Source organism: Miniopterus natalensis, chromosome 12 (genome assembly GCF_054644295.1).
Source record: "Miniopterus natalensis isolate mMinNat1 chromosome 12, mMinNat1.hap1, whole genome shotgun sequence".
NCBI lineage: Eukaryota > Metazoa > Chordata > Mammalia > Chiroptera > Miniopteridae > Miniopterus > Miniopterus natalensis.
This window is the reverse complement of record NC_142092.1, coordinates 74,441,173-74,456,874: the sequence shown is the minus strand read 5'-3', so window position 1 is coordinate 74,456,874 and position 15,702 is coordinate 74,441,173. Positions and strand designations below refer to the sequence as shown.

At 57.4% G+C, this 15,702-nt stretch overlaps 1 protein-coding gene across 1 annotated transcript in view; it reads left to right on the top strand.

The window, feature by feature from the left end:
• The first annotated feature begins 6,564 nt into the window (after window positions 1-6,564).
• Window positions 6,565-15,702, top strand: part of CAMSAP1 (calmodulin regulated spectrin associated protein 1) — a 36,112-nt gene continuing 26,974 nt past the window's right edge. Inside the window, exon 1 of the mRNA XM_087823108.1 lies at window positions 6,565-6,724. Coding sequence (XP_087679234.1) covers window positions 6,565-6,724 — 160 coding nt within the window. The remainder of the gene's footprint in view (window positions 6,725-15,702) is intronic.

The following is a 15,702-nucleotide window of genomic DNA, read 5'->3' as shown; positions in this document are numbered from 1 at the left end:
TCACCGTCGTCACCTAGGTGCTGGCCACAGCTCCAGTGCTGGGTTGGCAAAGTCCTGTTTTCATTGTTGTTGAGGGACCAGCAGTCACTGGGCCGGGCTCCCCATCCTGGGTCTCTGATGCAGAGGTGGAGCACCCCAGATGGCCCTGCCTGCCTCTGGCCGCTTTTTTAAAATTTATTGATTTCACCAAGAGGTAGGGGGGAGAGAGCGTGTGCAAGAGAGAGAAACATCGATTTGTTTTTTGTTTTTTTTTTTAATCACCCAAGGATATTTTTTCCATTGCTTTTTCAGAGAGAGTGGAAGGGGAAGAGAGAGAGAGACATCAACTGGTTGCCTCCCAAACCTGCCCCAACTGGGGCTAGGGATCGAGCCTGCAACTGAGGTATGTGTCCTTGGCTGGAATTGAACCCAGGACTCTTCAGTCCACTGGCCGGTGCTCTAACCACGGAGCCACACAATCAAGGGCATGTTCCACTTTTTAATGCATTCATTGGTTGACGCCTGTGTCCTGACCAGGGATCGAACTTACAGCCTTGGTGCATCAGGATGATGCTCCAACCAACTGACCTACCTGGCCTGGGCTGGCCACTAAAAAACTGCCCATAATTTAGAATGAGAAAGCAAGACACCCCCTCCCCCTTTTTTTTTTAACTCTGTTCATTATTGCTTAAAGGAGTTGGTTGTCAAGCATGTTTTTTTATTTTTTACTTATTTAAATATATCTTTATTGATTTCAGAGAGAGGAAGGGAGAGGGAGAGAAAGAAACATCAATGATGAGAGTCATTGATCGGCTGCCTCCTGCACACCCCTGACTGGGGATTGAGCCCGCAACCCAGGCATGTGCCCTGACTGTGAATCAAACCCCAATCGCCTGAATCCTAGCTCAACCATTCAGCCAAGCCCAGCTGGGCAAGCATGTTTTTTTAAACTTCTCTTTGGAAGCAGCACCGCCTGCCCGACCCATACCTAGGTTTGCTGGGCCGCCGTGAGCAGGGGCAGGGGCCACAGGGAGCCTGAGCTCAGTGTTCACGCACCTTAGCTGAGTGAGGATATTGGAGGAAAACCCTTGTTTTCATGGATCAAGGTTTTTCCATTCTTGAGATTCAGATTTAAAACTTCTGGAGAGAAATATTAAAATAATTTTTAAAGGTCGAGATTCACATCTCCCCAGCCCTATGGAGACAGAGGCCCCTGCAGCTGTGGGGGAAAGGGCTCTACAGGGTGCTTTCTGCCTGTGTCTTTGTATTTCTTCCCTGGGACTCTGCCCTGTGGGTAGTGCTGCTCCCAACAAGTCCACAGGGGCCTGGGCTCAGCCCTGCACCTGGAGCAGAGTCTAGGATGGCCCGAGGGGCCTGAGTCCCTCAGACTATGGAGAAGCAGGTCTGGTGGGACCCCAGGGGCTTGCTGGTCCCCCAGTGAGATGGGCACATGGGTGTACAGGGCAGCCGCTTCTCAGATGACTGGACGCTGTCGGAGCAGCTGGGCTGTGGGCTCTGGTTGAAGAAATCCTGTACCTCACACACCTGGAAACAGCAGAAGTCTGGCCTTGGTGGCCAGCACCCCTTCAGACATGAAGCACAGAAGCCTGGCAGCCTCCACAGGAGTCTGAGGCCATGGCTGCCCAGCTTCTCCTTCCTGCACCCGGACCAGGAGCTCAGGAGCCGCCAGCTGGCGCTAAACCTAGATCCACTCCGTCCCTCCTGCGTTGCCATCTGCCATGCTCTCAAAGTGGCAGCGGCTGATAACGGGTCTTGGGGCCTGGCGGCTGTTGGAATGTCCCCCAGAGTGGCCTTCCCTGCACACGGTCCCCATGGGAACTGAGGGGCTGTTTTAAGTCAAATGGGCCCCAAAGAAGTGGGGAGTGTCTGCCCCAGTTGACAGGGACAGACCCCAGCCCCCCCCCCCCCAGGGGCACATCTGTGGAATTGACCCTTTTCAGGAGCATTTTGCCTCCAAAATTCAGAAGGTCCCAAAGAAGGGGAGGGAGCAAGCAGTTCTGCCAGGAGCAGTGGGGTATGAGGTACATGGGGGTCATCTGGCCACAGTCGACTGTTCCAGAAAGAGCTGGCCCCTGACTTCAGGGCTGGTGACCTGCAATGGGTTTCGGGTGACGGGACTTGGCACATATGCCAACATCCCTTCTGATGCATCCCCCCCTCCGCCCTCCCCGTCCTGCCACGGGGGCCAGAACCTAAGGTTGGTGTGAGGCTCTGGCAGGAAGCAGTGTCCACTTGCTCCACTGCCCAGTTGCCCTACCCAATGGTGCAGGATGGGAAGTCCACAGCGTGAGGACGGGGCAGGCTGGGGGACCAGGAAGGAGGGAGCCCATGCTTGTCTCAGAGAGGAGCTTTGGGGGAACCACAGGGAAGTCCTAACTCACCCATCCCCAGGAGCCTGAGGGGACAAGGGGGACAGCAAAGAGCAGACTACAGTAGGGACCGAGGTGGCCCAGGTGATGGTAGACAGGAGGTTGTCTGGAGCACAGAGGGGCCGCACAGCCCCCCCCCCCAATGGAGAGGAGGCATAGTCCACTCTTCAGTGAGGGTGTATGTGGTGCTCAGCTCCGGCAGGCACTAGGTGCTGGGTGGGTGGAGACAGCGAAGCAGACAGACCTGGGATCTGGTTCCAGGCCCTCCCACTGGCGGTGCTCTTGGCTCCCAGAAGCCTGATTTAAGGTTAGAGGACAGACACGGGAGCCAGCACCAGGGATGACAGGTGTGAGCAGGTGGACTGGGGGACTGGAGCCCTGGAGGGTGATCCTGCGTGTCGTGTGTCATCTGTGCTGGGATTCCTCACACAACGTAGACAAATGTCAGGGTTGAATTGTGTCCCTCCAAAAGTCCAAAAGCCCAGGACCTCAGAATGTGACTGCACTTGGAGATGGGGCTTTTAAAGAGGTAACTTAAAGCAAGGTCATTAGGGTGGGTCCTGGTCCTGGTCCCCATGCCCGGTAAGGAGGCAGCCTCGTGAACATAGGGAGAAGGGCATGTGCAGGCGGAGGCTGACTGGAGCGAGGCACCGCAAGGTAGGAATGCCAGGGCAGTGACGCCACAGAAGCTGGGAGAGGCCTGGAGCAGCCTTCCTCAGCCTCAGGAGGGACCTCCAGGCACCTCACCTTGGACTCCTAGCCCCAGGTGGAGAGACCATCTACCAGGGAAGCCACCGTCCTCTCTCTTGCCTCCCTCTTGTGGCCCCGAGGCACAGGCAGCCCTGGGATATGCGCTGCTGAGCTTCTGCTGAGCCATTGGGAGCAGGAAGATGTGTTCACAGCTTGACCCTCAAGGTGCCTCACTGACATCTCAGTCTCATCCCCCTTCCATTAGAGTAGGAGGGATGGCCAGCCTCTGGGAACTCTGGTGGCCCTTCCCATAATGCATCCAGAAACAGGAAAGATAACTCATTTATATATCCCCAAGACCTGTGTAATTTGTGCCTTTAAAACTGTACAAAGTGAAGTCTCAGCCTGACAATGCACCCTCTCCTCTGGGGTGCAGCTGGGATGGCTCTGTAGGGTCCCCTGTTCACGGAAGGGTGAGGACGTGCCCTGGAAGGGGGCAGCCTTAGTGCGGGTCTGCCAGGAAGGATTCCAGGGCTGCGCGGAAGCGCATGGCTGGCTTTGCACAGCCTAGGCCTGTGGCGGTCATGAGGCCACTGGCAACGCAAGGACTGAATCACAGGTACTGCTGGGACCAGCTCCTGGGCCCACGGGCGCTGCCAACCCCGCCTCAGTGGCCTGCAGCTGCCCTGGTGCGCACAAGCCCTGCATCCTCCAAGGGGATGATCCTGTCCTCATGGGGCAAAAACTCCTTCTCCCTGGGGGAAGGGAGGCAAGAGAAATGTGAAGAATTACAGTGGTTTGAGGTCCTTTGCAGCCCAACCCACCCAACACGGCTCCCTTCGTGTTAAATTCTCTCCCAACGGGGAAATGAAATTCTAATTAATTCAATTAATTAGATTTAAGTCAAATTAGCATTTTTCTCCCTGGGGGAGTGGTAATGAAAGAAAGGATGGGAGGCTGAGCCCCCCCCTTCTGGACCGGCCAGGAACTGTATTGGGCCCAATGTTGGGGTATCATGGTGTTTGGTAGTTGGCCAGGTCTGAGCCAGGCGTGGTTGACCCTCCTGCATGCATTCAAGGTAACATTTCTCACTGGAAGTGCCCACAGGCTTCTCCTAGTGGTTGGTTAGCTGTGGGGTCGCTGGGTCCATGGTAACCTCGAGGACGGAGCCCTTGCTGGCCGGGCCTCCCCATGCTGGGCCTGCACCCAGTTCTCTGCTGCGCCCGGGGCTCACCCTGCAGTGCTGGTGTGCCCAGAAGCTGGTGTGCGCCCCACTGTCCCCAGCCACCAGCCATGGTGAAACGCCCCGCTGCGCCTGTTCAGAGGTTACTCTCGAGCCTTAGGTCTGGCAGTGAAGCTCGGACCCATGGGGACCTCAACCATTGATCTGGGAAGGGGGAGCACATGGAAGGGTGGCCAGAGAACAGCATGGGCCAGGCCAGGGTAAGAGGGCAGGACTGAGTCCCTGGGGAAGCTGGACGGGTGGGGGATAAGCAGGCTCAGCTGCCCAGGCCTCCTCCAGCCCGTGGGCTCTTTGAGCAGCTGACCTGCAATGGCCAGGCTGGGGGCTGGTCTTGAAGCTGGGCCGCAGGTTTGCTCTGTCCTTTCACTTACTAAGTTACATTTCTCGGAGCAGTCTGAGGCTGCGGGAGCTGAGCACAGCGCTCCCCGCATCCTCCCGGTCCCTCCACGGCGGCCTCTCGCCGCGCGGGGTCTGCCCTCAGCCCCACTTCCCACCCGTGCCGCCCCCGGGCTCCGCGGCCCCTCCCTTTCGGGCACATCGGGCTCCCCCCTCAGGGTCGTCTGCCCTGCCCGCGCCACGACGCGGCTCTGCTCCCCGCAGGTCCCCACGACCCCCCGCCGGCGCCCGGCGCCCACGGGACCTGCCGGCCGGCTGGTGCTGTGCTCTCGCTGCGGCCGGGAGGCCCGCGGCAGCACCTGAAGGCGCCTTTTGTTGTTAAGCCGAACCCCAGGATATCTTTCCCACTGAGTGTTTCTGGAGAGGGGGGGAGGGGGACGGAGGGGGAGCGACACGGCGGTGAGAGGGGCACGTGGGTTGGTTGCGCCCCACCGGCGCCCGGGCCACCGCGCCCACCAGCCGGGCGTGAAGGCCCGTGGGGGGCGGGCCCTCACTTCCACCCCGGTCCCCGCTCAGGTTAACTCAGCGGGGGGTCGGCGGCACGGAAAACCCCGGGGCTGGCCGGGCCCTCGCCCCCAGGACGCCTGCCCGGGGCGCTGCCCCCTGCGGCCCTCGGGACTTGGCCCCTGGCCCCGGTGGACGGCACGGGAGCCCGGGGCCCTGCGCGGCTGCGAGGGCCTCAGACGGGCGCCGCGCACACGGGGTTCCACGGGGTTCCCGCCCCGGGGGGACACGCGCCGTGGGTCCCGCCTTTCCCAGGGCGCGGCCAACCCCGCAGGGGCACGTGTGCGGCCCGCAGCTCGCGGACCGGGCGGCGCGGGGCCAGCCCACCTCTCCCCGGGCGCGGCGCGCTCCCAGCAGGCTCTGGGGATCCCCCGGCCTTCAGCTGCAGGGGGAGGGGAACGGGGCGCTCCAAGCGGGTGTTTCCCGGCTGCCCGCGCCGCTGCGGGGGAGGGCGGGGTCCCCGGGGCCCGGGACCCTCGGTGGGAGGGGGTGACCCGGCTCCCGGCGCGGCTCCGGTGGGGAGGGCACCCCCGGGCCGCTCCCAGGGGGGCGTCCCCGGGCTCAGTCCGGCTGCGGAGGGCCGTCCCGGGCCGTCAGCGCTGCCGTGGGGAGGGGGAGGCCCCGGCGCGGCTCCGGGGCTCGGGTCGCCGCCCGCTGCGCCGGGGCGGGTCCGCGGGGTCCCCCAAGGACGCGGGGGCCTTCGCGAGGGGCTCGGCTCCGCCGGTGGCGCCTCACCGCTCGTCCCGACGACCCAGCGCCGGGAGGAGGAGGCGCGGCCAAGACAAAGGGCTGCTGCGGGACCCCCCCTGGCCCGGCCGCCCGCGCCGCGCGACCCCGCGCCCCGCACCCGCGGGAAGGGGCGGAGCCTCGGGTGGCGCCCATTGCGCTTGCGGGAGTGGGCGGGGCGAGTGCGGGACGGGGGCGTGGCCTCTGGCGGCGCCCAATGCGCCTGCGGAAAGGGGCGGGGCGAGCGCCGGCCGGGGGCGGGGCGACGGTCCGCGCCCCCTGCGCCTGCGCAGGGCCTGGGCGGTGCGCGCGCTCCCGCCGGTTGGCCGCCTCCTCAGCGGTCTCCGCCGCCCTCGCTGCCGCCGCCCCCGAGCCTGCGCGCGCCCCCCGCCCGGCCCGCGCCCCGCGCCCCGCGCCCCGACCCGCCGCCTCCCCGGCCCCGGGCGACCGGCCGCCCCGAGCATGCAGCAGCACCCGCACCCGCGGCGGCGGCGGCGGCGGCGGCTCTGAGGTGAGCGGCGGGCGCGGGGGCGGGGCGGCCTGCGGGCCCCGGCGGGGCGGGCGCGCCCGAGTGTCCAGCCCCGGCCCCACGCGGCCCGCGCCGCGCCTTTGTTGCCCGGCGCCGCGAGCGCGCGGATGGTGGACGCGGGCGGCCGCGCGGCGGAGGACGGCTGGAGGAGGATGGAGGCCGCGCCCGACGGCGCCGCGGACATCGTGCCGCTGGACCGCTACGACCCGGCGCGCGCCAAGATCGCCGCCAACCTGCAGTGGATCTGCGCCAAGGCCTACGGCCGAGGTGGGCCGCGCGGGCGGGCGGGCGGGGCCGCCTTTGTGCGGGCCGGGCGGGCGGGCGCGGCGGGGTCGCGGTCGCGGGTGGCGCGGCGGGCCTCCCTGCCGCTCCCGGGCGGGCGGGTCAGGGCGCGAGTCCAGGCCGCAGACGCCGGACGCCGCGGCCCCGCGCCAGCCCCGCCGGAGGGGCGCGCGGAGTGGCGTCAGGCCCGGTCCTCGGGCCCCGGGAGCCCCGCGGTTGACCGCGCCCGTCGGGCTCGCGGAATGGACGGCCCAGGTGGTTCCCGTGATGGCCGGGCCTGAGGCTCCCCATTCATTTCAGGTGCTTTGTGTCGGGCACGGAATCCAGTTCCTACCGCGCCGGCCCATGCTCTTAATTGGAAGCGTTTTCTGAAACGGCCTTTGTCCTGGGGAGGCAGCCCGAGCGCGGCGGCCCTCGGAGAGCGTGGGGGGCAGGGGCCCCGCCGAGCAGGCGTCTCCCTGGGGCTCCCGCGCCCAGCAGCGGCCCAGGCGCACGGGCCCCGTGAATGCTGGCTCCAGGTCGGGCCCTCCCCGCACCTGCCCTCCAGCTGCTTTAGCCGGGTGCCTGCGTTTCTATCTTGTTGCACCGGCCTTGGCGTCCTGCGTGGGGTCTGCGTGAGGGTCCCCCAGGCAGAGGACGCGGCCCCGCAGCCGGCGGCACCCCGCGGCGCCCGTCTGAGGCTGGTGCCCTAGCGCAGGGGGGTTCCCCTTATTCTGCGTTTTCAGCTGTGCTTATCAACCCACAGACTGTCTATACCTGGGGAGGCGCTGCCACGTGCACGACTTGGGGGGAAGAGGTGGCATCGGTGAAGAGTATGTGTGAAACTTTGCGGACAGGGCGCGGGGAGGGACACGGGGGGCCAGGGGTATCCAGCCGCGACCTTCACCTCTGCGGGGCCTGTGGCCTCCCCTCACACTGGCTCAGGTCCGGTGCTGGCCCGGCTGTGCCTTCCTTTACAATTCATCACGAACCTGCGTCGTGCAGGGGGACGTGTTCTGCACCTTCCTAGTGAGTTTTCTGAGATCTCGGGGCTCACGCGTCCTTCCCAGCCTCTTGCCTGCTGGCCTCCCCGCTCCCCCGCTGCCCTGTGCTGCTGTGGCGGGTTTCAGGAGGCACCCAGTCCTGCCCCGGCCTGTGCTCCACGGCCAGTGTGCGCCTGGGCCGGGCTGCTGGGCACCTGGGCCACGTCCCCTCCCGTGTGTGAAGATTCTGCACATGGGAACACTGGGCTCCGGGAGTGATGCACCGTGAATGCAGGCTCCAGGGTCACTCCCTCTCCCCATCTACCCTCCAGCTTTAGCCGGGTGCCTACGTTTCTGTCCTGTTGTACTGGGCTTCGTGTCCTGCGTGGGGTCTGCCAGCTTTCTGGAAGTAAACATGTGCCTTTGTCAGCGTTAGTGTTGGGTTCGACTGGTTTTATTTCCAGTACCTATCGCTCTCTTAATACCTGTTGACTCAGCTGATAAGTAATTCAAAACTGATGTTAAAATAGGCTTTCCAGTGTTGACATTACTAAAGGCAGTATTTATAGAATCTGGGAGCGGGAGAAGAGTGCCGCTGAGGATGGAAGACTGAACTGAACTGCACTGCGTGGTGCTGGCATCACCATCCCTCGGCTGCGGGGTGCCCATCACACTGATTTTAGGAGGCCTGGCCTCCATTCATTTTTGCTTTTCTGTTCTCTGCCTTGCTTCTGGAAGGGGAGCAGGTGTACATTTTTTCTAGTTGAAAACCCCTTTACATTTAGAAATTTGGGAGATCCCTATTTAGATGACCACAGATGAGTCGCCCTGGCTCAGCTGCAGTGACTCCACCTGTGTCGTTCATGTGAGGGTCACGTCCCGCCGTGGGGAGACTCACCACTCCCCAGAGTGGGGCCCGGGCTTTCAGGAGACAGGGTGGGGAGGAACTTTGGTAGGTTGGTAGAGATTTTCCCTCTAAACTCTTTTCCTAATTCAGGGGCCATTCTTTGTTTCTTTTTCTGGACGCCTCCATGTGCCTCTCCAGCTTAGTTCAGTGAGTCAGACATGGTTCTTTCTGTCTGCACACTTTAACTGTAAGTCAGTTTTGGGGGGTGTGGTGATGAAAGAGGCTTAAATGTTTGACTTGTTATACGACTGTGCATGAAGTAGCTCCGTGAGACCAAACAGTCTTTCCGGTTGTGCAGGAATGGGAGGCACACGGCTGCTGCAGGGCCAGGTGCTCTGAGACTGCCTTCTCCTGGGTTTGCCTTTCGGGATCTTGGAGCGGGCCATTCGTAGCAAAGCTCACCCTCAGCCAGGCCTGAGGTGCATATGGTTGTGCAGAACGTTTCCTCCCACCTTCATCGCTGGGACCACAGCCAGGAACTGTGGGCAGTCTTGTGCTGATATTAGAACCTGCTCCTCCTTTTTGGGGATAACTCTTGTTTCATGGACAGTGTTTTAATTATTTCTTTAGAAATAACATACTGGACATGTTGAAACCTATCCATTTAAAAGTGTCTGTAAGGATTAATAGCTGGAGTATTTCATGACCTCTTTCGGGGTGAAAGTTGTAGTAAATTGGTAAGGAAGTTTAAAGGGGTGATTTGAAGACTGTCTGTTCTATAGACTAGAGTGCTGGATGGGGCCACTGTGCTTCTGGTTTTTTATTTTCATCCACGACCTTAGGAAACTTACAGATATCTAGGTCTTCATTTGGGGTTTTGAGTAATAGGGTTTGTTATCGCTCAAGGACAATGTTGAAAAAACAGCCCAGGGAAAACTCTAGAAGGCGCTCAGCTATCTGCAAGCATGTTGCTATGTGCACAGTGTGGTGACTTTGCCCTGAGGAGCCCTGGAAACCAGTTGAGACTCACCACAACTCACCATGGAGCTGAGCCACCGGGAACGGGGCAGGACCTTAGGGGCCACCAGGGTCAACCTTCCCATTTCACTCACAGCCAACTTGGACAGAGAGGGCATGGGGCTGTCCGAGCCCACTGCTCATGAGGGGCTGACACTCTCTCCCCCTCTCCCATTGAAGCAGTTAACTGCCGACTTGGAAACTGTTGTGAGTGGGCAGTCCCCGTGTGGAGGGCTGGGTTTCTGCACCATTGACGGGGTGGGGTATCTGACATTGAGCACTGCTGCTCTCACATAGACCACAAGAATAGCTAGGAGTCTGTTGGCTTAATTGATATTAGGAGCAAAATCCCTTGTCATTCCAGGTCACTACTTTTTGTTGTCGTAACATTTGGTTTAAATGAATCGCAGGCTCGGAACCTCTGGGCAGGCCCCAGAACCGGAAATGGAAGCGGGCTGCTGGTCTTGTCCCTGAGCTACCAGGAACACAGTCACTGCGAGTCTCGGGGAAGCCCTCATTCATAGCATACTGTCACTTTTAATACGTGGGGATTCACTCAGATTATTGGTTTATGAGTTCAGTTTGTATTTTTTTTAATAGTCTTTTATTCTCAGCAAGGGATTCGGGTGCTTCTAAGGTGGGAGGTCACAAAGCAACCTAGGTGCACGCACTCAGTGGCACTAGATTCTGTGGGGTCAGGTGGCTGGCTAGTCTCAAGTGGCCTTCCTTCTGCTCAGCTGCTGAGGACTGCCTGGGGTCCTGAGGTCAGGGGTCACGGCTGTCCCGCTTGTGCCTTGTCTGCAGGACGGTCAGTACTCACCTGCTAGTCAGATGTGCAGAGGAGCTGGAGACACCCTTGGACCAATAATAGAAAGGTTGCTCTATGCTGACCTGGTGGCCGCATGGGTGGGTGTATATTTGTGAAGATGGACCAGTTTGCACACATTCTTTCCCATCCTGGTGCCACAGGTTGAATACTACCAAAGAACACAGAGATCACCTTCTTAAGTTCAGACTGTCCCAATCCATCGAATTTGAGTGACTCTGTTGTGCTTCATGATGTTAAATTTGTGCAAATGTTCTTCAAAAAAGCCCTTAATACTTTTCTGTGTCACATTTATCCTCAGAGCTCAGAGGCTTCTCCTGCTGTTGCTTTTTTTGTGGTCATGTCGTGTGACATCACAGGCACCAGGTTCTTTTTACTCCTAGTAGAACTATTGAAAACTCAATTTGCTGTCATCTTTTCAGAGACTCTGAAGGGGCCAGGATGGGGCCAGTATTACAGTCATTCAACCAGTAATAATCGCATGACTGTCCTGCATAATTGGGTTTTGCACTATAGGAAACACAAGGGTGGGAGGTAAAGGCTGCTGTTTCCTTAGTTGTTTAAAATTCATATGAACTATTGTCACACACAGAAGAAAATGAAATAATGCAAGGACTAAAAATTGGCATCCTGATTTCCATATGGGAGGGTGAGGTGGACAAGTGGGGCCAGTGTGCCTGGGCTCCAGGGGCTGTGGTCGCTGTGGAAAGGGTGTGTGGGGCAGCTTCACGGGTGATAGGCTTTGAAAGATGGGTAAGGTTTGGGTGCCCCTCCAAGAGTACAGGGGAGGGTGTCAGGCCGGGTTCTGTGTACAAGTGTTCATGGGCACTGAGTTGATTGGCCTTGTTGTGACAGGATTTGTAGACTGAAATAGTAGGTGATTAGTTTGGAAAATAGTCTGGGCCAGATTGTCTGTGGTGTTCCAAGCTGGCTAGGGCTCTTTCGCGATGTGTGCCTGGGAAGTTTTCCCTGTTAGGGGTGGTGTGAGAGAGAGAGCCTGGCAAGATTCTTCTAGCAGGTTGGAACAGGTGGGCTATCTGGGGGCAGATTTTGTGTCTGTGATGAATATAGTCTTTGTGTGGACATATGCTTTTGTGTGTCGTGGATAAATACCTGGGCATGGACTTACTGGGTCATGTAAAAGTGCAGTTTCCCAGTTGCCCATAGTGGCTGTGTCACTTTCATTTCCACCAGCAGTGTGAGAGTTCCAGTGGCTCTGCATCCTTGTCAGCACGAGGCATCGTCAGTCTAATTTTAGCCATTCAGTGAATGGGTTGTGAGCTCACTGTGGTTGTGGTATGTATTTCCCTGATGATAAATCATGATGAGCACTTTTTTATATACTTATTGGACAATTGAATCTTTTTTCTATGAAATGTCTTTTCGGATTGTTGGCCAATTTAAAAAACTATATTAAACTTTTATTTTGAGATAATTGTATGTTAAAAACACCTTGCTGACCGGCTATTTCGAGCCAGAACTCGCTTGTGCAGTCGGCTCCTTTTCTGTTCGTGACTGGTCAGCAAGGTGTTTAAAATTACTTAAATTAATGTAAGTGCAGACACAAGTTATCTCATGACTGGTCAGTAACATTCGGACATGGAAATGTGTGTACTCATGACTGGTCATCAAGGTGATTATTAACATGCAGTCTTAAGAAATCATGCAGAGGTCCTGGGCACCCTTCGTCTGGTTTCCGCAATTCTTGCAAAACCATAATGTGACCTCATAGCCAGGATATTGACATTGTAGAGTCTGGATACAGAATATTTCATTCCCACAAGGACTTCTTTTGGTGCCTTTTATAGCCACACCTGCCCCCCTTAGGCCTGCCTGTTTTGGGTTTACTTTGCTCCTTTTCTAGTTTCTCGTGGTCGGAACTACGATGATGGATTTGCTCTTTTCAAGTCTAAGCATTTAGTGCTGTGGGTTTTCCACACAGTACTGCCTTAGCTGCATTAAGATGTTGATAGGTTGTATTTTCACTTCCATTCAGTTGTTTGTTTTCCTTCGTTTCCTGTGGTACTTCCTCACTGACCCGTGAATCATTTAGACGTATAATTGCCGAGTATCGAAATTTCCCTGTTCTGTCTTTCTGTTATTATTTTTAGTCTGATTCCATTATGGTAAGATAACTCACTCTGTGATTTCTATTCTTTGCCTGGTCCAGGATAGGTCTGTTTTGGTGACAGTTCCCTGGGCAGTTGAAGGACTGTGTATTCTGTGGTTGGGTGGCGTGTTCTCCACGTGCCAACTAGGTTCTGTTGGTTGGTTGTGGTGTTCGCGTCTCTCCTTGGTGCAGCTCTGCCAGTTGCTGCTAGGGTGTTGGAGTCCCTAACTGTACCTGTTGATGTCTCTCTCCCTCCTCAGCTCTGTCCATTTTCCCTCCTGTTGTGAGGTTTTGTAGTTTGGTGCATACACCTTTAGGATTGTAAAGTCTTCCTGGTGGGTCAAGCCTTTTGTATCATGTAATGTCCCTTTTGGTCTCTAGGAATTTTCTATTTTACCAGATATTAATGTAGCCATTCCTTTTTTTAGACAACAACAACAACAACAAGCAGTGTTTGCCTGGTATAGCCCAGTCTCTCCCTTTACTTCCAACCAACCTAAGTCGTTGAGTTTGAAGTGAGTTTCTTGTGAGCAGCATATAGTTGGGTGGTGTACTCTATCCGCTCTGCCAAGCTCTGTCCTTAACTTGGTGTGCTCAGAGTGTTTTCATGTAATGTAACTGTCGCTATGTGAGGGTTTGAGTGACTTTTTGTTTTCTCTGTTTCATGTTCTTTCTTTCTTTTTTTTTTGCCTTCCTGTGAGTTACTAGATTGTTTTTCAGAGTTCTGTCGTGACTTAGTTATGTTGTTTTGGGGTGTGTCTCCTGCAGTTTTCTTAGTGGTTGCTCCGGGTGTTAAAATACAGACATCTGACTTGCAGCTGCGACTGGCGTTTTGCCATTTCTCGTGAGGTGTGGAGACCTCCACTGAGGGCCCTTTGCTCTGCCCACTTCAAACACTGTTGTCTTGCGTATCTGAAGGTGCTGCTGTGTGTCATCCTGTGTGATGTAGAAAACTCCAAGGAGGGCCTGCCATAGTGGCCGTGTTGCCGCCTCTCCATCGTGCGTCCTTCCCGATGTCCCCAGGTCCCGCCATTGTTTCCTTCCTGTTAGGAGAACTCCTTTAAGTTTGCTAGGACAGACTTCCTTTGCTTTTCTCTGTCTGCTTTTACTTCATTCCTCAAGGCTAGTGTCACCAGATGGGGAATGTTCTTTCCCTCAGAGCCCCTTATCCACTGGCTTCCTCGGTCCCTTCGGTGTGGGCAGGTGGTAGGTGCCTAGCTGTGGATCTGCAGAACCAGCCAGTGAGTGACATGCCCAGTTGGTTGCTCCCTGGGATACTGAGCCCTGCTGTCTCCTGGGAGTCTCATTAGGATCGTTTCCTCATGTCCCCTGCCTGCTTCCTTCTCCACCCCCAGTACTGGGTCGGATGGCTCATCTGCCCCCCAGAACGCCCACACCCACCACGTTGTGTGGAAATTGGTGACTTTTCAGTGGGTGGCCTGAAAAGGTCCGGCTCCGAGATCAGTGATGTCATCTCACCCTCTGACTCCCAGCGTGGAGCATTTTGGCCACAGCAGGTGCCCAGTGAGAATTTCTGGATCATGGGTAACCCTGAACCACCATGTTCTGGGCTGTAGGGGAGGTGAACACGAGCCCCCCCACCCCCCGAGAGCGGTCCAAGGCATTTATAGAGTGGCCTTCTCTCAAATCACCTTCAGAGCTTCGCACAGAAAGTCCTCACAGTGCTGGGCCTTAGGGAAGCCAGTCGTGCAGGGACGGAGCCATTACTGGGCAGGGACTGCTGCAGGGGCCAAGGAGGGCACGGCCGGTCCTTGGGCACGAGGCCAGTGCCCTTTGGGACCTGCTCTAGGAGGGCTGGTGAAAGGCCTGGCTCTTGTCCTGAGTGAGTGATTCGTTTTCCCCTGGCCCATGTATCTCGGTTCTGAGACTGATGGGAGTCAGTTGTATGCTTCTCATTCCCATATTCATGTCCATAATTGTTTAAAACTTCACATGAATCAACTTGTGTTATTTTGAGAGTTCTGATAAGGGCCACCTGTGGAAAAGAGGAAGCCTGCTTCACAGCCGTGGCTGCTGCTCTCTGTTTAGGTGGCCTGGGTCTTTCTGCACTTGTGCCGTGCATGCCTGTCCTTCCTGGGGCCAGCCCTCCACTAGTGCCTATGTCCGTCCCCTCCAGAGCCATGACCTGCAAGGAGCTATGTCTCCTGGTCTTGCAGGTCTCGGCCCTCCTAGAAGGGAGCCCATCAGTCATCCAAGTGAGGGGGGGCTTGGACTAAGGGAGGCAGTGGCAGGTGGGTGGCTGTGGCGTGATGGGAAGCTCTCATTTTCTGGATACATTTCAAAGGGGAAGTGAGCTGGAGTTGCCAGTGGGTTGGCAGGAAGGGAAGAGTGGATGATGCTGAAGCCTTCGGTCTGAGCAGCTGACCTTGAGATGAAGCGCAGGGGAGGCAGGCTTGGGATGTGTTGGAGTTCCCTTGCAGGCAGACTAGGCTCTAGGGCCAGCAGACTTCCAGGTGCAGAGGGGTAAAGGTGCTCAGGGAAGCAGCTGGAATCAGGATGTACATTTGGGATGACCATCCACACGTGGTCTTTAAGCCATGAGACTGACTTGGGTCATCTGGGCAGTGAGGCAGAAAACGCCCCTTTGTATTTGAAGAAATGAGGGAGAACCAGCTGAGGAGCCGGAGGTGGACAAGCTTTGAGAGGAGGAGGAGGCGGGTGGGAGGAGGAGTGTCCTGACATTGTCACAGGAGCCCTGGCTGGCCCTTGTTATATCCTTACCCCTCCCCCACCACCACCACCGGCATCTGGCGTGGGCTTCTGAAAATGTAACAGGATCGTGGGACTCCCTGACTCCCTGTCCTCCCCTGACTCCCTGTCCTCCTCTGACTCCTGTCCCATTCACAGCCAGGTCCTGCGTCCTCTATGTGCCCTCCCAGGCTGCCATCTGTTCCTGGGCCAGCCCCCTTCCCTCCCTCAGCTCCCTGCTCACACCCAGAAGAAAGAGGGCTCTTCCCACCAGGCTTGTCAGGGGGCCCTTTGTTATTGATATGCCTGCTCCATTTCAGAAGTCCAAACAGTTTCCGAGTGGGCCCTGCTGTGGTCCACGTATGCCCACTAAGCAGTGGTGTGTCCTTCAGCCTGGCAGGGCCTCTGGGTGCTCCAGTGAGGTGTGCACAGCGGTGCTTGAAAACTCGGGTGCAGCATGAACGTTTGCGCTGACGTTAGAAATAAGAAAGC